Here is a 26,199-nt window from a genome sequence, read left to right on the forward strand (position 1 = left end):
TTGTTATGTATAGAGAATTTAATAAATTTAAATTTAACCTGCATTATTTCATAATTACGTGCATCCTTTAAAAGGTTTTTTTTTTTTCAACTTAAACCGGGACCGCGTAGTATATTCCGATAAAACAACCAAACATGTTGACTATTATCGTAACAAAAGCAGTAACAAGTGATGTTATGGGGAATTAAAAAAATAATAACGTGAAAATAAAAATAAAAATGTTGCTGTAAATATTTCTTTATCCAACTTGGAAGCGTTAAAGTTCGTGATCAACCCCTTCACCAGTACTATTTTTATATTAAACAATAGATTCAGATGTTATAAATTGCTGACTACTTTAATTATTTAAAAATTGATCTTCCTAGCTAGCCGAGTCAGATTGGCCGAGCGGTCTAAGGCGCCAGACTTAAGTTCTGGTTCCCGAGAGGGAGCGTGGGTTCGAACCCCACATCTGACATACATGTTTTACTACGTTCCATTAGCATACTTAGAAGTTAACTTTTGCCCTTATTTTGCCAATAATCATTTCTCAACCTTTTTATTTTTTCTAAATACAGCATACTTTTCTAGACGCATTAATTGCTAGCTCAAAAAACAGTTACTCGTATCATACACTTTGTGCTAAAATTTTTATTTCAACAATTAGATAAAAAAAATATGGACATATTTTCGACTGAAGTATAGTCTACTGAAGGCACATAATAGTTAATTTTTCATATGTATAATTTTTCAACAACTATAATGTACTCACGGTTCACGACTTTTAAAAACTGATAGGGATGGAAAGACTTAAGGCCATAGCCACTTGAATGTAGCGTCATACAGTTCCTTAAGCGCGCGGTCTATGTGATTGTTAGTCCATTGGTTGCACAGTTTATAAACTAGGAACAAATCCAGTCATGAGCGAGCTTGATCTAAAAGTAGTGAAAGTACACGTACACGCCCAAGCAACAGGCCAGTCTGGCTCCCAAGTTTAGCTAGCGCTGCCGCCATTAAAAAATTCCTGCTATTTTTTTCCTTCTCACATTGTCGATTCTTTTAAGCGAGTTTTTCTTCCCCCGCGGGCGGGAGCTTGGAAGTCCGCGCGGCTGCCGCGGGACTGAAATAGCGCTGCCTGTCCATAGACACTAGCGCTCCTGGCGGGCACGCACGAAGCTGCGCCATGACTCACCGACCGCTCCGCGCGCAACAACCAGTGATTACGAGGGCCTGGCGGTTGCCATGGAGACGCGAAGCGGCGGAAAAGAGAGAAATAAAATGTGGTTAACGCTCTATAAATGCGGTAGATGTTGTAGGAGAAAAAAAAAGAAGGGGGGGGGGAATCTACTCGATTGAATGAACTGTTGTGTGACCCACATCGCTTTATGCGCTCCATCTGAAATTAAGCTGTCAATATCACGGAATTAACTAATATTGCCCACAAGGAGTTCCCCACAAAAAGCATGTTCCCTTCCCCCCCCCCCCCTACCTGTTGTGTCCTCTCTATTTAATGTGTCCCGCTATTTAAAAAGCCACGCAGCTAATACTGACTTCTAAAATTGTGGAGTTGTATGAACCGAAACTTTTTTTATGCCGTAATTGATGCAGGTGTTTACGAAATTTATTATTTTCCATCATAAATAAACCAATACTATCCAATGAGAGTTCCAAAACAAATAAAATAAAACTGACAGCCATAACGATTATAACTGATATTTCGACGACATAAGCGAAGATAACCCATAAATAATATACTGTTACGAGTACAATGTGGGGGAACTGGGTTCGTAAGGGATAGCCGAATTAAGTTTTATTACAGTTTTATTAATCTATACTAATATTATAAAGCTGAAAAGTTTGTTTGTTTGTTTGAACGTGCTAATCTCAGGAACAACTGGTCCGATTTGAAAAATTCTTTCAGTGTGGGATAGTACATTTATCGAGGAAGGCTATAGGCTATATTATATTATCAATAACATTAGGGATCCTTACTAAAAGTACAATTTAGAATCAAATGCGTTGGAGGGGGTTAGATACAACATGCAGTGCACGTACGAAGTGTGTGTTGACAATGCCGCAGGCGCTAGAAGTTTATTTCCTATTGCCTATTAACATTGTTGCCACGCACTAGATGCCTTATCATTCTTAATTTTCCCATACAAGTAAAAAAAAAACACCCGTGTGATATTAACAACGAAGCAATCAGTACCCTCATAAGAGTTCAATTAGTATTTAAATACTTTTTATCTTTAAATCGCAAACCTAAACTATTGTTTTTTTCCTCTCTGTGTGTTTAATTTGTTTTTTATTGCCCTTTTTTTTAAGGTTATATATTTTACAGACTTGAAACTTCACAGTAATGTTCCTTATGTTATGCATGATAACATTTTCCAAAAATTAGATCCCATGGGTGGTTAAAACCAGACAACAGTGGGTACTTTGTCTGCATGAGAACAGGATTTTGCATTGTTCATGCCTTCTGCGTCTCCATGGCAACGGGCATCGCGCGGCAGTGGCGTACCCACAAGGAGGGGCATGTATAATGAGCGGCGCAAGAGTGATCTGCCTGTAGACTGCCGTAGCAAAGTACGGGTACATCAGTCGTACGTTGCGTGCACGAGTCGGGAAACCATCGGTGCTATTCATTTTCTCTCCGGTACATTATACAGCATTGTAATAAATTTTCACTGATTTTTTTTTATTTACCATTACTGTAAATGGGAGATGTGGCTTATTTTTTTTCCATTAGTATAGCCGTGCGAAGCCGGGTCGGGCAGCTAGTTAATAATATGTATATTACTAATAAATAATTGTAATTAAAAATGTCTGATTCACCAATCACTTGGCTTAAAAATGTTTATTCGCGAGTCATTCAATGACTTGTCAAGTTCCGCAGTTCGCCCTCCTCACTGGAGCTAGGTTCGACAGTGGTTCGCCCCTTATCTCGCGCTTGTCCACACACACAGCCTAACGCCACTCAGTCGCACTCTCACGGTCCCGTCGCTCCTCTTCGCCGATGTCGCACTTCCCTTCACTCACGGAACCCTCCGAACTCTTGGAACTCCTGCGGAGGCCGGCGTCGTTGCTTATATACCTGTGGCGTCCTTCTCGAAGGGACGTGATCGGCTGTGACGTGTCGCGTCATCCCGGGCCGGCCCGACACCCGAAACACCCAGAACAGCGACGCTTGTTCACGCCACTCCCCGCGGCGGCCTCTGTAAGCCGGGAATACCCAGGCCGCTAAAGGTGACAATAGCCCGAGGCGTAACGGTGCGCGGGGAGCGGAGGGGGGTTGGGTAGCGAGGACCCTTGTAATCCGGCCGGGTACGTCAATGGACGGCGCGTGACGTCAGTGGCCGTGCGGGGCCGCCAGCCAGCTCCGAACCTGGCGCGCGTCGCGGTCCTGTCTGCCTTCGTAACTCTACATAAAGTCTACCTATTGTTCTTTATATTCGATTGCTGCCTGGTTGCTTTCTGTGAGTTAAAATATTGACGTGATTGCTTGTAAGCTTCCCCTCGGTTGTAGTCTGTCATTATTTCAGTACGCAATTAGAGAATTTATGTATTTTAATAAATGTAAATTATGAGACGAAAACCAATGCAATATTCTTCTTGTACAAGTTTCACAAAAATTCAGCTACCAATTTCCGAAAATTCACATTTTCTTCTATTCGGGAAGGATAAAAAACATGTTTGCAAACAGAGGTGTAACTTTCAGTTTTTTTTAAATCGTATTCAGTATCTATATAATCATTATTATTAGCTGATGCCTTAGAAAAACCTACCAAGCAGTTAAAATTATTTGACGTATTTTATACCTGTGGAAAATCTCTTACGTGCAGTATAAAAAAATATTTATAAAAACTGTTATTTTTAAACTATATGTTTGTGTGGAACCTACAGAGCAAGAGCTGCAATCCCATTCGCAGCAATAACATCTAAAGACTACAGTTGGCAAATAAGGCATTAGTTTTACATATCCCGCGGCAACTGAAAAAAAAAAAAAAACAATTAACAGTTTTCTTCTTGCAGCGTTACAAATTAATTTTTTTCACACGTATTTCACAAACATTTTTTATTGTGTTACGTATGTAGTGCAGAATACGTTTTCCGTGCTGGACTTCGTGAAACCGGACAGAGACGCTAGTACGTATGTACTAGTACAGTCGTGGGGTTTCGCGCGACGCAATTAAGCACGTTGAAAGACCCTGTGATATGCGGCGTTCCAAATGGACTTTGTCAAGCCAGCCTACGAAGACCAAAGGCGTACGCTGGGTTTTTGGACTGTGGGGGAGGGGAGAGGATATAATCCCCCTCCCCAAAATCATATATATCTATTTCATTTCCACTAACAAATTGAAAGAATTTCAAAGTAAACAGACCTACCACCCCACCTCCAAATGAAATTCTGCTTATGCATTATAATTATTAAAAAATTATAAAGATTCAAAATACACTAAATAGTTGGAGTTACGCTAAGAGAAGATTTCATTTGAATTGTCACACAGTTAGAAAAGCAATGTTTTTTATAATTTTTTTTCTTTCAAAAAATTATTATTACAATAAATATTGGAAAAAATTACATTACTATTATAGTATCATATAGAAAAACAATTAAATATTAAAAAAAAATTCAAACCAAAGAATATTACTGTCCAAACTACGCGGAAATAAATAAAAATAAAAATATATCACAGCCTGACAAACGCGTGTTCGGCGTAATTACAGAAGAACGGCCGTGGCTGACGACGCTTGAAAAGTGGACGGCTCGAATATTTCCGACGCGAACCTTCCTGCGAGAAGAGTGCATTTAAATGAAAATAACACGTTACTGTTATTGGAAGCTATTACTCTCCGTCATGTCCTCCGGGTATTTTGCGTGCCACGGTGTAAAACAACGGACAAATCTTTACTGAAAAACTTTTACGTTTTTTCCCCATTTCTGCGCGTCGCTGAACCAACGAATATTGAGATGGCAAAATTTTCCACCTTGAAAAAAAAACTATCTTATTATATAGTTCTATTCGTATTTAAAATTCTATGTCATTCTAAATACTATTTGTGTTGTTTCTTTTAAATAATTGTTACAAGTGTTTGCGTGTGCATGCGTGCCTCGGCGAAGCTATTACTCCAAACAGTGCTTAAATAAAGTGCATAGTGATATTTTGCCACTTCATTGTTTTTGTATATGTTCCTCTCGAGAATATTATTAACTTCGTAAAATCAACAAAAGACGTTGAAAATTTATTACCTGTGTCATTCCTGTTCGATTTATTATTAGGGGCGACCGCCCATACAAAAATAAAGAATTAAATAAATCACTGAGAAGCCAAGATTCCACTAGGTTTGGGTATATGTGATGTCAGTATTTTTAATTTATATTTATATTTAATATATATTGCAGTAATACTGGCTATCATCGCAGATTGGGGTCAAAAGCAAACCTCCGTTCAGGTAGTGTTATCAGGTCAGTTTTTGTATCATTAAATAATGCACCTTGAGATATAAAAAAAAATCATAACTGATTTGCATACATGATCCCTAAAATTGTTTTCTAAACCAGCAATGGTAGAGTGATATCAGTTATTTACTGCGTGATATTAAAATTTAAAAAAAAAATATCAAAAAAAAATTGGTTGTCTGTAAAGTCGGTTTACGGACGATAGTTTAACGTGACAACGTCATAACAAAACATTGATGAAATGATTGCATACTTCTATGAATAAAATTGAATCATTTTTATTTTAATAATAAAAGAATAAATACTTGAAATTATACTAGTAATCATATTTTTAAAATGCAAGAATAATTAACCTTTATTGCAGAAATTGTTGTAATAAGCAATGAAAACCACATTAACTTTTCACTTCACTTTATAAACAGTCGACGAAACAGTTTACACGTGTAGATGACTTGTAATTAATTTAAAAAAACTGGCGTTTAGCTATAAAGTTTAAATATAATTATGAACAAGTTTTCATGTACATAAACTGTAATCAAATATCTATCATCAATTATATGAATCACCATAATTTTTTTGGTCAATTGTAACATAACCTATTATTACTGCACTCGCCGACAGCGTAACGGAACACAGCGTAACGGAACAATGGGCGTAACGGGACAATGCGCGTAACGGGACACTTTTTCGTGCGTGCAGCCGTCGTTCATCGATTTATTAGACGTTCTAACGTCAAAAAATATATAATTATGTAAGGTGCAAGAGCTCGTACCTTGGCCTCCAGGGTCTCCAGCTGTGCCATCCTGGGCTCCAGCGGCGCCGGCGGCGTCTGTCCCGGGTTCAGCACCGTCTGCAACACGCCCCCCGGCGCCCTCTGCAGACACGGCTCACGCGACAAGGCGGCGACAACACACGGCTCGCGCGACGGGCAGCCTTCTTTTCACAGACGAGACAGCCAAACGCCCGAACGTGCATCTTCTGTTTTTTTTTGTTTTTTTTTTTCGTTCATTGTAAATAAATATGGCGGTGGTGTTGATAAAATGATACTAATGGTCAATATTAGGTTAGGTTGGCTGCATTATAAATACTTTAAAACATTGTGGACGGTTGATTTGGTTAGGATAGCTACATTAAAGATACGGGGGGGAAAAAAACACGAACTTCGGGGAACTTCGGGTTTTGGCTCTCTCGTCTGTGAAAAAAAGGTTGCCCCTCAGGCAACATAGCAACGACACAGATGCTCTCAAGAAGGGAGTGGAAAAGGGGGGAGGGGGTACAGCTCCTCCCCCCGCTTCGAAATACTAAGAAATAAAAAAAAAATACATCTATTAATTTCACCAACGAAATGAAATAATTTGAAAGCAAACAGCTGACAAACTGTTTCTATCCCTTTTTTCCCCCTCCCTTTTTTTCCACAAAAAAAAATTATGAGATTCTGATGCGTATGCTCCCGCTCGTCGCAACTTTACAAAAAAAAATATCCCTCCCCCCCCCCCCCTAAACAGCACTCTGAATGATTTCATACAATTTCTTGCGGACATACGCTATTTCAGTTTTGCACTGTTTGTCATGGAAAACATTCAATTGGTTTTATTTCCGTACATCGTTTTTTTTATGAAGAGTTAAAATGGCTAAGTCGAAGCTTGAAACAGCCTGTGCAGATTCTTGAAAAGCACTCAAGGGACCTGCATTACAACTTTATCTTCATTTATTCCGCCACACGATGTTATGGTTGCAGCTCAGATCTCATGGCACGACGTGAAGACTGCGCGCCAGTTCAGAGACACCGACACAGCTGCGCCCCTGACGGGAGACCTAACATGCACATAAAGTTTGGACCCTGCCCGAACTTACCCGAACAATTCACCTTCGGCCAACCTCGGGTTTATTTTCATTTTAATGTAGCTATACCAACCTAACTAACCGTCCATAGTGTTTTAAAGTGTTTTAATGTAGCTAACCTAACCCGACCACTCTTAATATTTGAATTTAATTTTTCCCGCGCAAAAATAAAACAAATCCCGAAGTTGGCGCCAAGGTGAATTATTCGGGCGTGTTCGGGCAGTGTCCAAACTTTTATGTGCATCTCAGGTCTCCCCCCCCCCCCCCCTGACAGGGCGGGGTCCCTCTGAGCCGAGTGGAATTTGTTCGCGTGTGACGAGCTCTCTTGGAATTCCTGCGCAAGTCCTTCCGTCCAGTTATTAATAACCCGGGTGGTCGACCCCGCCGCCACCTCTGACCCGAGGCTCTCTCTCCCCCCCCCCCCCCCCTCTCGAAGCCGGGAACCGGACTGGGATCGCCGTAAATTACACGATCGTGCTGCCAGCGCCGTTACCCAGGCGGTGGTGCGTGCCCCAACTACAGGGGCCCGGTACACGCCTGCCCGGGCACACACACACGGTGCGCAGAGCTCCAGGAAAAACAACGCGATTTCAAAACTGCTCAAGATATCCGAGTGTGGGTTTGTTTACAAAAAAAGCATTTAAGAGTTCGCCGAGGGCCGAAAAGTACTTATGATTTCGGATTAAGTTTTTAAACTGTATTTTCATAAGAGTTAAAAATGGCTAAAACGCATGTTTTCAGAGTAATTTTTAGGCATGAAACAACCACTACAGATTCTTGAAAGCACTTAAGGGACTTGCATTACACCTTTATTTTGATTTCTCCGCCATACAATGCTACGGTCACCGCTAAAAAATTTCACAGTTATCCTGTGACGACGAGAAGATTGCGCATCCGTTTTCAGAGCCCTGCGCTTAGAGGCTATACCGCGCCGGAAATACCAGCTATTCCAAAAGAGCAGATATTTATATAATTCAAAATGGCGGGATCCAAAATGGTGAATCGAAAATGGCCGCCAGGGTCAAGATCAATGTTCTCCAAGATTGCCGGCATGACGTTACAGTGGTCGTTACCTCGCCGGCGGTGTTGAACTGGAGTTGACTTGACTTGACTGAGACCGGTAAGAAATTCCATTAGCTTGCGAGCGTCACCTGTTAAACTCGGATAATAATTACGGATTTTCATTATGGTAGCCGTAACGAAAAGTGCAATGGTTTCATCATCCAATATGGCGGCCGTAACGAAAAATTGCAATATTAAAGAGTGGGGCCTCACTAACACACATACAGCCCTGGGACTCCAATTCGCAGTGAAACCTTTCTCTAAGACACCTTCATGCTTGAAGATCCGCACAATGTCACCGACGGACGTTAGCTTTAGGCTTTCGTGGATCTTTCTTCTTCACGTTGGAAAACTTTTCGAAGTGATCATCCTTCACGTCTTTACGCTCTGATGAGTCGTCATCTCGACTTGCCCTGCCGGCTGTAAACTTGCTACACACCCGTTAACATGACGAAGCATACACATACATATGTGGCTGTCATTGCAACTGTGAAGTCTGTCACAAAAATACTATACAAACAATAACACTGAAGCAAGGAGCGTGCTATTTCATAGTTAAGAATAACTGTGAGTTGCGCCACTAAAGCCGACTCATTCATGTTAACGATTCCCTGTTCAAAGGTCATGTACCAAGACAACGAGTTGTTCTAAGGTGTGGTGGAAAAAAAAATGTCTTGGAGAGGGAAAAGGAAAGTTGGGGGGGAAGTGTTGCGTGGCAGCCGGTAAAAATGAATGAACGTTTGCCTTAACGAGAAAACAATGGCAAGACCGTTTCAACGAAGGTTGAGGTGTAGTTAAAACAGAAAATGGCAGCGGGGGTTCTTCAACATGTGAGCTTTCTACTGCAGCACTGAGCTGTTCGTAGCCATACCAGAGCTCGTAGCTCGAACCACTTGTTATCCTAGGGCCTGCTGCAACAAGACCACAAGTCACAACTTGATAGTTTTCTTGTAACGAGCGACAATACCTTTTATCCTAATATTGCAAGTGGAATCTGAAGCCCATTAGTACAAAATAATATTCGACAAAATATGTAGGCCTACAAGCAAGCGTCTTCTTGAAGTGGATTGAGTGTTGCGTTTCATAAACCAAAATTTCACAAGAAATACATGTAGTCATCTTATTTTTCTTCTTCGTAAAATACTTCAGAGCTTAGTAAATTAAATTTCAAATCGATAGTTAAGAATATTAATTTTCATCAAGAATGTAATTTTTCCTTATTCAGCTGAAGGAGATACAGATGTTTAGGTCTTAAAAGAAAGGTATTTAAGGGAAACATAGTTACACATTCTGCTTTCAATGAACGTCTCAGGTTGTATTCATCGACATACAACAGCTATTGCAAAGAACGGCATCCAACAAATGCAAAACAGTATTGCAGCACATTGGTTAGGAACGCACGTATTGCAACACACGCATTGTTTCTGCCGCGTGTGTAGCCCACGTCTATCTATTTCTGACAGAATCAGCAGCTATTCAGATGCATAGCAGACTATTATTTATATAGGAGATTAGGCTCCGCCATCTTGTTTTTCCCCAGTCTTTTTTGCTAAAATTCTAATTTTGACCTATTTATCCCAAATTTTTGGCATGACAAGGCATAAATAATATCTCCCAGACTTTCTATACTCAGTTGCAACCACGTATTTATGAACAGGATCCAGTCTGTTAGTGCCGCGGACGACTACAACTGTGATGATACTCTCACCGTTCACAAATGTTGACTTCAAAAAGCAGTCAAAGCTAGGAACTATGTAATGTCAAAAAAAAAAATCCGGAAACTTTTCTGAAAAATTGTACAAAATATTTGACATTGCAAGATGGCGACGCCTAATCCCCCTTATTTCCAGACTTTCTGGTAACGGCGAACACTCGTAGTCAGAGAGAACTTGAATTTTTACTTATAGTTGGAGAATGGCCCTTTCATTCTGAATAAGCACGATAAATACTAGGTTTTTGGTGACGCACTCTAAATAGATAAAGATGCCAGTTTTGCAATTCACAAGTATTCAGTTTAGCTCTTTTTTTTTTGTTTTAGAATAATAATCATCCTCTCATTCGTTTTACTTTTGGTTCTTCAATGTCCTGAGATGGATGAATTCCTGCACAATGACACTGTAGTGCTCTACATAAGTTTATCTTCTACAGCTGCTTCCAAATCTTTACTCTGTTATTGTAGTATTCTTTCATTTGAATTATATATTTGAACATTCAATCAAATAATGCCGTTTAAATGTTTACCCACATGCTTAAGGATCCCAACACTCCGACACGAGGATCAGAACAGTGTTCTAGCGCAGTGGTGATCAACTGGTGGCCTGTAATATCGTTTTGTAGATCCCGCACGTATATTATCTGTTTTTGTTTGTTTATACATAGTATGAAAAATAACTTGGCAGCAGATATTTTTCAGAAAACACTATATTCTAACAGAAATACAATTATTATCTATATTTAGTCATCTTTGATTTGTTTAATGGTAACACTTATTTGATTATGTTATCTTTTGTAAATATTCTTTTTTAAGAGACTTATGTTATTTCTCTACAAACTTATAAATATTTTTTTTCCCTTCAAATATTTATATGTATTCATGTGTCTGCCCCTCAGAATAGATTAACAACAATACCTTGTCCTCTAAAATAGAGAAGTTGGTCATCACTGTTTTAGCGCATACACTTCTTTTCGTTGTTACTTTGGAATCCACTACTGAAAATACGATCAATACCTTAGCTGACCTTAATTTCAATATTTCGTTTTTCTTTCGAACTGCCATCAGTCCCAAAATCGCTCTTAGAGAGTGTCCGAACGCCAGAATTTATCCGTCGGTTGCAAAATTATCCATAAAAACCTTTCCGAACGTCGGAGAGAATTCCTGGGACATGACTTCGCCGGGCAAAGGAATTCCACGATAATGGGTTTAGAGCCGATCCCTAAGGGCATCCAGCGGTGTCCAGCTTTTATGGACACCCTTATCCCGTGTCTCAACCAGTCCGGTAAAAACTCCTTACACCTATATTCTTTCAGGACTTAATGGTTCGCGATTTCTGCAGGCCTTTCAGCCGCCAGCATTAAGAGACGCCTCTGTTCAGTACAAGGGGTGGCCAGGTCTGCATGAATACATGGTGAGTGTGTAGCGCGCCATATTGGTTATATGCCTAAAAACATTGGCTGAAGCTTAGTGTTTGCATTGCGTAAACAACTGTAAATGACTTTTATTTTGGTGAAAGTGACATTTAACGACGGAATTTATAATTCATGCTTACTAAAAAATCAGCAGACATTAATAAACACAATTTCCGCAATATTTTGGGCGGTACAATATGGCGATGGTGAGGTTAAAAAGTGACTTCAATGACGTCACAGCACGCCGTCTCCTGACTATTCCCATCTCCATGGTTCAGCATTTGGCCTGAACACGGAGCTAGGTGGCGCTGTGGCGCAGTGGTAAGACACTAAGCATTGATGTATCGATAAATCGAAAATGTCGATATTCGAGGTTCAAAATATCGATGATATGTTATCGATATTTTTATATTGATATTTAGTTCCTGTAGTATCAAATTGAATAGAATTAAATCTTTCAAGAAAAAGGTTTTTATTAAAATTATCTGTAGGTAAATAAATTTGGCAGAAATATAATAAAAGGCTTCGGAAGAACAAATTAAGGTGAACTTGTTTTAGGTAATTCCTTTATATTAGCTTAGATACATCAATAACTCAATAAAACTTATACTTAAATCACAAATTTATAATAAGTAAAGTCGAGTAAGGTTTGTATATTATAATAGACCATTATATCGAAAATTTAGATATTTTCAGTCTGATATTCTATCGGTATCGATGTAATTAAAGCGATGTATCGAAATACCGATTTATCGATGTGTTGAAAAGTTTTGCCATCCCCACCTCCGACGCGGCTAGAACCCACGAGCCAAGCAACTTCCGCACAATGGTCGTGAAAACCTGCGAACCTTATTCGATTGTCCTACTGACCGGTGGTTAAAAGACTTGGCAAGCCTTTCTTCAAATGTTCAGGTTATCTGGAATCAACTGTACATACTCGCGCGGTCCCACGTGTGTTCTTAGCTCTCGTTGGAAAAGCGTCTCTCCGACACACTTTCACCTCTTTCCACGCCCGAAAAAAAAAAAAAATGTTGTTTGGCGAAAGAGTTTTTTTATGGAGGTGTTCGTGTGGTTTGGCTAATTGGAAAACCACACTGTCCCGCCGCGCACGCGCAGTTAAGCCGTGGCGGCCGGCTCTCCCTTGCGGGAGACCTAAGATGCACATAAAGTTCTGCCATTCCCGATTACACCCGAACAATCCACCTTCGGCCAACTTCGGGATTTGTTTTATTTTTGCGCAGGAAAAATGAATTCAAATATTAAAAGTGGTCTGTTATGTTAGCTACATTAAAACACTTCAAAACACTATGGACGGTTAGTTAGGTTAGTATAACTAAATTAAAATAAACAGAGAAATATAAATATATATAAATAAACCCGAGGTTGGCCGAAGGTGAATTGTTCGGGTGTAATCGGGAATGGCAGAACTTTATGTGTATCTTAGGCTTCCCCTCGCGGGAAGCCATTGACGGTTTGTTTTCTCAGGGTTGGATGTTAGTCGGTGGAATGGCTCTTCCCGCACCTAGCGTCACGTGGTCCGCCGGTTTTGGACGTTTCAAGAAAGACTACCGCAGCGTCAATAAGCACATGCAAAATAAAGTTTTGCCGGTTTGCTGGTCGCCCGTATAGGAGCAGCTTTGAGTGTTTTCCAGATGAATTTCATTCTTTCACAAAACTGTCACTTTCCAACCTTGGTGTGCAAAGAAAGCTGTGTAAACCACGTTTGCAATAGTCCAAGAAACTACCTGTTTAGACTCACCAGTCAGTTTTTCCACTAAATTGCTAGGGGTTTGCCTAATTTTGAAAGCACGTTGATCATTTTTCTAGCAGTAAAACACAGTTACACGTATTAGTAACATTCAAAAACTAAATTTTGGACATTTATTTCTCTGTAAATTTACTAATGTTATACAGTTATGGATACAGAATTTTTTTTATCCGGAACAATTGTGGAGAATTAAGTGTTGAAAATGTGTATTAAAAAAATCTTACGCTACTATTGACACTAGCACACTGACATAAGGGCCTACAGGAGTAGCAGTAGGCGACGTGGGTTCCTCACTCAGTTGAAACTGCAGGTGTTGTAAAAGCTTACCTTACAAAACTCAAAAATAACATACTGTCTTCACTGATATTTTGAAAATTTTTTCCCCACTTCCAGTGGAAATGTCTGCCACTACACATATGTATGTTTGTATACATTTCTGAATATATTTTTTAAAAATTGATTAAATATGACTTTTCAGTAGTTTTTTTTTTTAAAGAGGGGCGCATGCAATAGATAGTTGACAAGTCACTCACAATTTTATGATATGAACTGTTGTGTGAGTTTTCTCAACGACAGCTACTCCATACAACTCCTTACTGTTATATCCATTGCATGCAACCTCACGTTTCTCGATTTCAATCCTACAAGTAGGCTATTTTCAATAGGTATTGAAAAATTCTTAGTCACAATTTTTCAGGACAATCTGCGCGGGGTTAGAAATCCGTATGGGGTTATACATCTGTGTGGTACTAGAAGATAATAACTTTATACTGCTTAGTCTTTTTTTTAAGGGGTTGTCTGTAAAGCCGGTTTACAGACGATAATTTTACGTGATAACGTCATAACAAAACATTGATGACAAATTGCATACTTTTTAATTTTCAAATATTATATACAGTTTTTGAAATTTTAATTTGAATAATTTGTTTAAATATAATAACGAACAATTAGTTAAAAAGCCCGCCTTAACCTGTTTGATATTATAGAAGATTTTCCTCGCACGGTGGTTGGCCGGGTCTTGCACGCTCGGCTCAGGCGGAACGTGACAATGAGTCATGCTTTTTCGTGCGTGCAGCCGGCGTTCATCGATTTATAAGACGTTATCACGTCAAAAAGTGGTATATTAAAAAAAATATATATGTTTAAACAATTATTTCGTGTATTTTTCTGCTGGTTTTCTCCACCTTCTCGTAGACACAGCCATGCGTTTTACGGTCTGCATTTTACCAGGGGCGTCTCGGCTGCGTGCAGAGTTGCCTAACCGCGCGGCGGTCACAACGGGCCGTGGGCGCCGGGCGCTGGCGGTAACTCACCGTCGACCGCGGGATTGTTAAGTAAACACGCGAGGTTTGTTTACGTCGGACAGCGAGCTCCGGCGGCGCCCACCTGTTCCGGCCCAGTTTCCCCGGCGGGTCGTAGGCGCGAGTTCAGCCGGGTGACACAAGTGAAGGGGAAAAAATTTGGTTGTCTGTAAAGTCGGTTTACGGACGATAGTTTAACGTGACAACGTCATAACAAAACATTGATGAAATGATTGCATACTTTTATGAATAAAATTGAATAATTTTTATTGAGTCATCACTATTTTGTATGGATACAAAGAAGGAGCGAAATGAAATCTACAATTTAATTGATAAATTTACTTTTATTTGCACTCATTAATTCAAATATGTTTATTACTTTAACGAAGAGATTATTTTAACTATAACTTTTATACATGTTTGCTATTTAACTTCTTCCAATCTGTGTTATTCTGTTAATGATAGGACGATGATAGGAAAAGTTGGAAACGAATGGGAGTGTTTCAAGTTTAATGTGCCTCGAAAAAGTAAAATCGATGGTTGTTCCAATCGAGTGGAAGAGAGATAGATGCGGCGCAAGCGTACAATGAGCGTAACGGGACACAGAGTAACGGGACAATGTGCGTAACGGGACACTTTTTCGTGCGTGCAGCCGGCGTTCATCGATTTATTAGACACAGTGCACAGAAAAGCGAAATAATTAATATATTTCATTTCTGTTACAGACGCATGGCGCATCAACCAATGTCAGTAGAATATGCTGCCATTTTGGTAGGATTAGAGAAATTGTCGAGATATTACAATAATCGGGTGTGATTCATGTTTACTTATGAGTCACTAGTAATAATTGTAATGTGTCGTGGTTTGAAAAAAAACTGTGCTCACAAATTGCTGGTCAGATGTCACGGGATAATCATTTGGTAGTTAATATAGTTACTTACTAGCACTGCCTTGAGATGTAGGATGCATCGCAAAATTTCACTGGGCGAAATTAAAGGTAAGTTTTCAATTGATTGTGAACCGACTTCGCAGAGGTTGTGTGCACAGTCGTGTGCGTGTTTTCTAATTGGGGACGAGCCGTGGGCGCGGTACGGGAACCGCGCGGGCCTTACGTCAGGAAGTTACAGCCCTGCTCCGAGCAGTGAAGCCCTCGGTCGCCGTCTGACCCCCAACCTTATGCACCAATCGGAGGGGTGGGGATGGGGAGGGGGGGGGGTGAGAGGCTCTGCAGGGTCCCGTTACGGTACTTTTCATTTTTATTCGTTTTTGTTTGTCATTATGGGAAAATGATTTTTTTCCCTTTAAATCTTGTAACTTAATGTGCTGGTCAATACCAAATTCATTTTCATGATTTTCGAATTAGAAAAGAATTTTAAATGCTATATTGCCACATATATATATTGTATCAGAAATTTGATTAAGCATTTATGAAACTGACGCGGGAATAATTTATCAGGAAAGAATATAAAAAAATATGCTAAGATAAATGAGCAAAACCAACGTCGAAATTTAAGTTCCAGGTTGGACTTCTTGTGTGAATGCACTTGTAAGTAATTATTTAAATTATAAGGTACAGGTCCTTAGTTTCTACCCGAATTCTCTCTTCTTTTTTTTAATAGTGCACGAATGCCAGCGTAAAAATTATAAAAATTCAAGTTCTTCTGGTACCAACTGAAATAGGCCTTTCTCGGGTGGGAAGGAACCCTTTCGAGAGAGCTTCACATTAAACTATTACTAATAATGAGGATTAGAGTCTGTGTCCAAAATCTAAGACATAATGCAACAACAGCTGCTATCTACTCGTATATATTCGACTTCTGTGTATCCTCACTGTGTAAAGATCTTGCTAATGAAGTCTAATCACAAATAAACGAAACTATAGCAGTGAAACGAGTGCTAAATAAATACAAGTACCAACAGATACTATTTACATAAGACAGAATTTTCCGAGTTATGACAATAATAAATTATATGGTCCTAACTCGTGGTAGTTCTGAAGTGTGTGTCTCTAAAAAATTAAATTTCTGTGTTGTGTGTTTCAAAGCTTTGACTATTCTTAGTTGTGTGTTTCTTAGTTACAATCGTTCTAACTTATGACGGTTGTGGATTTATTCCAAGCATTCTAGGATATGACCGTTTTGAGTTGTAGCTGTGAACGAACGAAAGCCGGACGAACGAACACGAGAGGCGAACAACGAAATTCGACGTGGGCCACAACTGAACACAGACGAGCACAGAGACGAAGCGGCAGCGCCGTTTCGGCAGCCTGGATGTGTTTCCCCCGTCGTCTTCAGCGGCGCTCGCGGACCTGGGTCGTGGTGGGTGGACGTAACTCCTTTCAATAAAACACGCATCCATACGGCCGGGCCGTCCACGTCGGCGGGTCGATGGTTTGGGGGGGGGTGGAGGGGGGGGGGGTTGTGTTTGGAGAGAGGGAGGAGGCAGTCGCTACACGAAGGAGATTCATCGCCCACACAAAGCTCGTACTCAGTCCCGACGGGCGGACTCCTCTCTTTTGGGTGTCATGTTCAAGGACAGCCACACAACAGAAGCTGCCGGCCGCACTTCCCCTTGTTGTCTGGGCCGGCGTAAGGGCCACCCCCCAACCCCCCTCCCCAATTCCCGCTGTTATAGGCCACGAACACTCGATCCACGTGAAGACTGATGCGAACAAATGATTTATCTGTTGATCCTCCCGTCAATTTTCGAGGTTGAAATCAAAGTGCACTCAGCATTTGCGAGAGTGAAGTTAACGGATTGAGCCTAGTTTATTATTAAGGACGTAGTGCCACCTATCGTACGCATACCAAAATTGATTCTCTCGTTTGAATATATATATATATATATATATATATATATATATATATATTTCAAACCGTAGGTCTCTGAAATGCCATTGCATGTACACACGATCAGGTGTACGAAAAGGTATGAAGAAAATATCATTAACTAAAAAATAAAAATAAAAATACAAAATTGCTCTGAACTGGCGCACAGTCTTCTCGTCGTGCATAGGACAACTGTGAAACTTGAAAGGTTACAGTAACATTATATGGCGGAGAAATGTAGATAAAGGTTTGATGCAAGTCCCGTAAGTGCTTTCAAGAATCTGTACTGGTAGTTGTATGCCCAAAAATTGCTCTGAAAACACGTTTTTTAGTCATTTTAACTCTTCTAAAAACACAGTTAAGTGAAAAAAAAAACAATCAAGAAACAAAACTACTTATCGACCCTCAGCGAATTGTTGAATTCTTTTCCGTGAACAGACCCCCACGCGGATGTCTTGAGCAGTTTTGAAATCGCGTTGTTTTCCCTGAAGCTCTGTGCAGTGCGTGTGCGCGCCCGGGTAGCCGCGCGCTCCGTCGGGGGGGACAGACGGGCCGGGGTGCTATCACAACTTAGAAACACACAACTTAGAAACAGACAAGATAGAATTTTCTAAGTAATGCCTGTTCTAAGTTACGACTTTCTACGTTACGACGTTTCTAAGTTATGTGTTTCTAAGTTACGTTATTTTCTAAGTTTTGATCGTTCGAACTTATGACAGTTCTAAGTTACGTGGATTAATTTTTTTCGAGCTTTCTAAGTTGCGTGTTTCTAAGTTACGTTTTCTAAGTTTTGATCGTTCTAACTTATGGCAGTTCTAAGTTACGTGGATTTTTTCGAGGTTTCTAAGTTGTGTGTTTCTAAGTTACGTTTTTCTAAGTTTTGATCGTTCTAACTTGTGACAGTTCTAAGTTGCGTGGATTTTTTTTTTTTTCGAGGTTTCTAAGTTGTGTGTTTCTAGGGTTATGTGTGGTTCCCGAACGGGGCCCAGGGGCCGGCCAGCGGGGTCGCAGCTGGGTTGTTGTTGCCTGTTGTTGCCACCCGGCGGTCTGAGGGCGCAGGGAACCCGTCTCTCCCTCCTCCCATCCCCCCTTCATCCATCACAGGCGCGCGGCTTCGGTACCTGACCTCCGCGCGGGAGCCCGCCACAGGCTGGGCCCAAAACAGCGTCCCTCCGAGACTCTTCTCAGCTGCGGCCAGTCAGTTCAATGCTAGGAACTTCAGTGTATTTATACTGTCTTTCTGACGTGAATACATCTTTAAAATTGCTTCCGTAGTCGGAGGCAATTAAAAAAAAGAAAAACGAATGATAACAAATTCGGGGGATACAAGTTTGGTGTTGCAGCTACATATCTATCATCTCCATCCAAAATAAAAATTACACCAGTGGGTAGCTAAAAGATCAAAAGAATTCGTTACGCTAAGTGAGGACTGTGACTCATCGCGCGCGGTGGAGGGGGAAGCGCCGCCATTTTGAGGTCATTTTGCTGCTTTTCGATATTTCCATTTAGTATAACTATTGACTCGAAGAAGCTACGACATTCGTTTAGGTTTCAATCGTCAACTCTCGTCAAAATCTATCGATTTCACATATAAAACATTAGTGTTAAATAGTTACAGTGAATATACGTGGTGTTAAAATAAAAAATATATATATAATCAAAAATATATAATGTCGGCCTATACGCAACTTCTTAGTGTTCAAACATGATTATAACATACATAAAATAGCGTATTTTATATTTTGTATAGAAAGTATTGCCTTTTACGTACACGTATTCACGTACAATACACGGCCGTGTCCATGACACAGCCACACACCAGTTTTAAACGAGGAATTCGCCTCAAATGAACGTGTGTTCCTAGTTGTTCCAAATAATTGGATCTTCGCAGAAACTACGTCGTATTCCGACTTTATAGAGTTTCGTATCCCTTCAATTTTATTTTGCTACAATTCTAATTTCGTCCTTTTTACGTCAATTTTTTTGGTATGTCAAGGCATAAATCTTATCTTCCAGACCTTCTGTGCCTTGCCGCAACCACTTATTTACTAACAGGCTCTAGTTTGTAAAGCCAGCCCCACACGACGCCCATTTCCTTAGCATTTTTCATGCAATTTTTATGCTAGCGCACCTGCTCCCGTGTGGGTAAAATTTCAGCACCCTTCCAAGGGGGTCTGGCTCTGGGTATAAAAGTTTTCATACCCATATCCTCACCTAAAACCGCACTAGAACGTGTTCTATCTTTCTGCTTGGAAATTTGTTACTGTAATACCCATGATTCCCTACGTCCAATCATAAAAGGAAATAACTTATTATTTCACGTGGGCGATTACAACTGTCATGATTATCAAACCAGTTCATCAATGTTGTACTTCAACAAGTTAGCTACAGCTACGTCCTATGCCACATCAAGCCAACACAATCAAATACAGAAGCTTTATTGCAAGCGGTATCAATATAATGTGAAGTTGCAAAATGTCAAGGCCTAATCCCACTTTAACATGCACGTGGAAAGAAAAAGAAGGTTTCTGAAGTGGATTTGACAAGGATTTGGGCGTATTTTACACTCCAAGATGATTTTTGTGAGCTGAATGTTCAAAGTAAGAAAACTCTTGTGTTCGTGAATGTTACGAAGGTAATGAATGGTAAATACGAAAAACTCCATCTTTCACCTCTGAGCGATAGAATTTGAAAAAAATGGAAAAACTGTTGAACCTTAATTTCCTACTTTTCGCTCTGGTAGATTTGGGGGTTCAAATTTTTCTTCATAAAACTTAAATATTATTAACTAATGTGAAACCATATTTACCTCCTTGGATGTAATTTCGTAGTGTGTTAAAGTAAGCCAAAAACCCTTACTAATTTTTTTAAAAATCTAAATCAGTTCAATAGTTTTTGAATTATGCCGGAATAAACAAAGAAGAAGAAAAAATAAAACTATATATGTGTGTTCCAAATCATCTAAATAATCAACTGTTTCCTCTAGCAGCGCCACACACAAAGACCAATTTTATATTTTCTTTCCCTTCAGAACACTACCACGGTGGCATATGAAATGGCTATCTATGAACTTTGCATTCGAATGTGTTTTCTTGATAGTGTATAAAGTGCCAAATTAAAATTATTGATAAAGTTAATATTTTAAACAGCAGCAGTATGTAATAGACGATACATGAAGGTATTTGTGTGAAACTTCAGTATTTCGAGTACATTTTTACTTCATATTACAAGTCAGTAAGTTAAAAATATACCTAATTAATTCATGAACATAGATCTATTCTTTATTTGCGTCAATTGTAATTTAACTATAAAATATATAATGTTGTCTATTAGAAGTATATATTTACATTATGAACCAAACAGACAAAAAAAATAAAAACTATATATTAGTGTTCAAATTATATAATTGATAATTTTCTAACGTTTGTTTAATTTCATGAAATTTAAAAACATTTTACTCCGAACAACTTTATTACTATTGTTATTAATAGCTATTTAAACGAAATATTTATTCAGTGGCAAGAATTAATACAGCCAGTACTACTAAACTATTGCTAGTCACTGGGTAAACGTGCCCTTCATTTTACAGTTTTCTGCTTAAAAACACTTAAGTTTCTATCTCTTATCCTTAAATAACCTAATCACACATTTCTACATAAAATAAAATACAGAACAGGTGCCAATAAAGAGTTCTAAGTACCTAGGCATAACCTTTCAGTCAGAATATTCTTTCTCCATTTTTTGTCTTGTTTTAAAGTACAGTATTACATAGAATATGCAAAGTTAAAAAAAATTACGGACCGTAGTTATAATTGCAGCCATTTTCTGGCACAGTAAAGCCAAGATTAGCATTTTGGACTGGCCTGGAAATTCGCCAGGTCTCATTCCCATTGAGAATTTGTTGGCGAGCTGCAAGGCCAGATTACAAGTGATGGTATGTACGACGAAAATCAAGATGGTGGAAGCAGTAGTTAAAGTATGGTTTCGAGAGGCAATCAAGAATAATTGTAAAAATTTAGTTGACTCCATGCTGAAAAGAGTTAAAGCCGTGATTAAAGCAAAGGGAGGACATATTCCTTAATTAAATAATACACATATCGATATAACAATGCATTATACATATATCGATACAAGATTGCTCTATCGATACAATAATCGATTATCGATACAACTATCAATATATCGATACTGTTATCGCTATATCAATACAACTATCGATATGTAGTTACATCGATACAACTGTCGATATTACGATGCATGGATACAACCTTCGATATATTAATTTAACCATCGATATGTTGACACAATTATCGACATATCGATAAATTTCTATATATCGATGTATCGATACAATCTTCGATTTATTGATACAATTATCGATATCTCAATACATCTATCAATATATTAAGGCAAATATATATATTGATATAACTCTCGATATATCGTTACATCTAATCAACTATCGATATATCGATACAACTATTCTTCGAATTATATCGATAACTATGAAACATTGGCTTGAAAGTATTGATATTTTCGATTTATCGGTCTATTATAATATGTAAACTTTGAACGATGCTTTACTTATTATAGAATTACTAGCTGCAAGTACCCGCTTCGCTTGATTTTTTGGTCGTTATTTATTTATCACGTTTTTTGTTTATCTATGCCTTTTTTATTTATTTTTTTACATAAAAATGTTACATTCTAAGTAAACACATATTTCACATATTAAATTATTTAAAAGAAATCTGACTATAAATTGTTAAGAGTACCTACTTCAGCATATACAATATTTTGAGTCATATTTTCGTGTGGTATTAGCACATACTGGTTTTCTCCGCAACCTGATCTCGATAAGGCAACATATAATTGTCCGTGGGGTAAAAAAACAAAAAAAATAAAAAAAAAATTAAAAAAAAAAAAACAGTATTCTCTCAAATCTATTCCGACATACTATAAGCGTCCAACCTATTCATACGCTCATCTTCAGTTTCATATTCACGCTATTTTCAGACGCTTTGATGTTCGACTGCCGAGAACGCTGAGATTTTCTTAAGAGGCATTTATAATCAAACGAATTTATTTAAAAAAAAAATCAACTATAATTACGATCCTAATCGCTTCCGGGCGACCCTCAGAAGTGTTATCCACGCAAACATAAAGGTTTATTAACATGCAACGGTTCAAGAATCGAACCAATAATCTTCCTGTCTTCATTGCCATTCCTGGGATTTGTTTTACGGCCAGCAGAGATAAGCACAGGAAATGGGCGTCACTGCTACAAACGAAGTCAAAATAAATCAAACTTGAGGAATGCCTTGCGAAATTCTGCTCTCATAAATTCATATCAAAGGCATAAACTGCTTTCTTTTCACTAATGCAACTTCATTTGTTCGAAGGTTCACGGCGTAGGTATTTATTGAATGCATGCCGTAAGTCCCGGAAGAAACGGAATATATTGTTCACTAATCAAAATTACAAGATAAAAAAAAGCGCGTTTGTTAAGCGCGTTTGCATTAAGGGTCATGGTGCTGTAGAGACCTTGTTACTAGAGCGCGATAAACCAATCAGGTGAAAGCAGTATCACTATTCAGGTTTCATGGCAGAGTGATTCTACGATAGTTTAGCATTGCCTTTCGTAGGAAAGAAAAAAAAACTTTTTTAACAAGTTTAACATTTTCGAACCTGACGTAAATTGAATCCGGAAACTTTGGTCTAACTAACGTACATACGTGACACAAAGTTGTAACGGGAATTTTGTCAGTAATTTTCGAAATTATTTTTGTCTGTATGTGACATTTAACTTTTTTTAAATTGACATATTGATTGCATACTAAGGACACTACGTTTTAAAGTTAATCAGAATTCTTATCCTGATACCATCTTTATTTTTATGTTACAGATCCTAGTTTTATTAATGAATTTGTGGGGTTCACAAAAATATCAAACCTCATTTTAATTACTTCCTACCTTGGTAGTGACTTATTTCTTAAAACTATACGTGTGTTTAGAACAATTTGGAAGTGGAAGTAAACTGTTCCGAAAACTTTTAAAGACGCAATCGGTAGTCATACACATAGACGACCACGGTGTTGTTTTTATTATGAACATTACGTTTTTACTTGTTAAACTTTCGTATAGTGAAATCATAATATCATTTGTTTTCATGGTAAAAATGAATGAACAAAAGAAGTCTGGGTAAAAAAAAAAATATTCGGTTTCAACTCTTTAACAATTTCAAGTTGTCGGGTTGGTGACGTATCGCGACTTACGTGCTTACAAACGTCCGTGATTTTATCGCACTCATTGCGTGTTGCGTTATTGCGTCGTTGCATTCCTTGTGTAGTTTATAAACATGGCTTTATAAAGCTACTGTTAATACAATTTAAAAACTACAGTGACTTCTACACTTCAGACCTGACACCTACAGTTTCCGTGTTTGAACATTTTGGCCTGGCATGGAATAGGGATCTAAACCTGAGCACGCGCTGAAGTCAATGTTTGTTGACTGGGGTAGTTATTACGACAGTGTGGTAGTCGCCCGCTTGAAGTGTTCAGCTTTCGCCCCCACGCGGCTACAGACGGGAGTCTGACAATGAATATCGGATTTTTTCAACGAATATAAGCTGGGGAATATATAAGTTGTGCATGGCCATGCCAAAAATTCAGATAAATAGCTCAATATAAAAATAACAGCAGAAATGTTAAAACTACAAAAGGTAGTTGTCTAGCAAAAATGCATAATATGTATCTATGTGAACTTGAATTGTGAAAATATGTACCTACATAACCAAATATATGACAGAAAGTTTTTGGATTTTTTTTTTCCTTCTATAGATAGAACAGGTTGGAATCACAAAAAATTAAAACTCTTATATGTACCTCGAAGGCATAAGACACTATGTCACAAAAACCATATTTTTTATGAGAGCAGTTTAAAGAAATTTAAATAGTTCCTCTTTATATACTCAACTATTTTCTACCTGAAATATCGTAGATCTAAGTGTTGTATGACACGAGAAAGAACGTTAAACAGAGGTCAAGTTTATGGTAAAAGTGAATTTTGCCCAAAATTGGACATAGTGTCTTATGACTCCGAGGTGCAGATTTAGTAAAAAAAAAAAAATCTTAAATACTTTTGAGTGAACTTAGTATTACAACGATTAAGATGTTAAAAACAGTCAAAAAATTCAAAACACCCAAATTTAAACAACACTAGAACAGTGAATAAGCAATTAATAAAACGTTTCTAATAACAACTTAAAGACGCCTTAAAAAAAAATTGCTTTAAACATGTAATTACCAATCATTCCATGTTGAGAAAAATAAATTTAAAAAAAAACTAAGAGGTAAAAGGCACCGGAGGGATTCGAACCCTCGATCTCCTGTTTACTAGACAGGCGCTTTAACCAACTAAGCCACGGCGCCGTTGGGGGGAAAGATGAAAATATTGGTTAATAAATTATTACATTCCTTTCACTATTCTATTGTAATTTTTAGGTTAATGTATTTGTTTAGTATTATCTTAATCTTAATACTTGTATATGTGCTTCAATAATATATATATGTCAGGAAACAGGTTACCATTTTTTCATTCATTATAAATAAAATTAAACGCGATTACAGATGTACCTAGCTTACTAACTTTCTTAATTAGACTTAAGATGTTAAATATATATATTTATTTCTTTAGATATACCGCTTTACAGCTAATATAACAAGAATCAAGTTTACAACCAAGAAAAACCGTATGGATAACTGGATGTTTTCCGTTTGTCAGCTGATCAGTTCCACACACGCTTGTGGTGAAAGCTCGTAACAAGTTAGACTCTATTGTACTTTCAATTTCTCGTCACGTGACACTAATCGGGGGTCCCGCCAATGTTGCACAATGGCCGCGCTCGGCACAGCTGTGTCGTCAGACGGACGCATTTTCCGATCTGAAATATTTAGTTATTCAATTGTGTCGCAAGCACTTCAATACCGATTGTGAGTGAATATTGCATAGGCTAAGTCCACGTTTTTAAATTACACAACATCGCAACATGCAACATTGAAACACGCAACCAATGCAAAAAAAAAAAAAAAAAAAAAACACTCATTATAAAGCACGGGAGTCGCAAGACCCAAAATGCTTTACAAGCAGTAGGTAATAAATAAATTTATTTCCCAAGCTTCATTTGATAATTCATTTTATCATGGAAACATATGACACAGTAAATAATTTAATTTAAAACTTAAAATTACTCCCACTCTGCGGAAGTTTAACAAGTGAAAAAGTCATGTGTATAATAAAAACAGCACTGTGGCATTCTATTCGATGAAAATATGGAAAGCGGAAACGCAAGCCGAAACGCTGTAAGTTAAAAGTTGGACGATGCTTTTTTTTTTTTTTTTTTTTGCGTCTTGCGTTTATTGAGTTCTTACGTTACTTACGTATTTTGTATGTACAGACCACGCGGACAAGCTAGGTACTCTTCAACAATTTTTGGCCCTAACATTAAACAGTTTATATACAAATAAAAATTCTAAGAACACAAGATTTCTTCGAACATTCGGCTTGATCAGTGATTATTAATAGTGCAAATTCGTAACCAGCTCATCTTTGGTAAATATATAAATCTCGCCGGTATTCATTACTTCCAGCATCAGCCTACTGGAGTCAAACCAGCAAGCAGTCTGAGAGAAGAGAGGTCCCAGCGTGTTAAAAAAAAGTTTACAATAAAGCACAAAAACACAGGAATAAAAAAAATTACCCTCGGAAAATTACAATTTTCTGTTGCATAAAATTCTTTATAATATCCAAAATTATGGACCTGTATCGATTGA

At 38.3% G+C, this 26,199-nt stretch overlaps 1 protein-coding gene and 2 non-coding genes across 4 annotated transcripts in view; 1 reads left to right on the plus strand and 2 right to left on the minus strand.

The window, feature by feature from the left end:
- Window positions 1–26,199, minus strand: part of LOC134532660 (uncharacterized) — a 180,627-nt gene that overhangs the window by 33,913 nt on the left and 120,515 nt on the right. For both annotated transcript variants that reach the window (XM_063369322.1, XM_063369323.1), the window contains one exon: window positions 6,213–6,290. In XM_063369322.1, coding sequence (XP_063225392.1) covers window positions 6,213–6,290 — 78 coding nt within the window. The remainder of the gene's footprint in view (window positions 1–6,212; window positions 6,291–26,199) is intronic.
- Window positions 374–457, plus strand: Trnal-uaa (transfer RNA leucine (anticodon UAA)). The gene has a single exon. It is a non-coding gene; the product is annotated as a tRNA-Leu (tRNA).
- Window positions 24,725–24,798, minus strand: Trnat-agu (transfer RNA threonine (anticodon AGU)). Its single transcript has one exon. It is a non-coding gene; the product is annotated as a tRNA-Thr (tRNA).

Source organism: Bacillus rossius, chromosome 6 (genome assembly GCF_032445375.1).
Source record: "Bacillus rossius redtenbacheri isolate Brsri chromosome 6, Brsri_v3, whole genome shotgun sequence".
In the NCBI taxonomy this organism is placed as follows: domain Eukaryota; kingdom Metazoa; phylum Arthropoda; class Insecta; order Phasmatodea; family Bacillidae; genus Bacillus; species Bacillus rossius.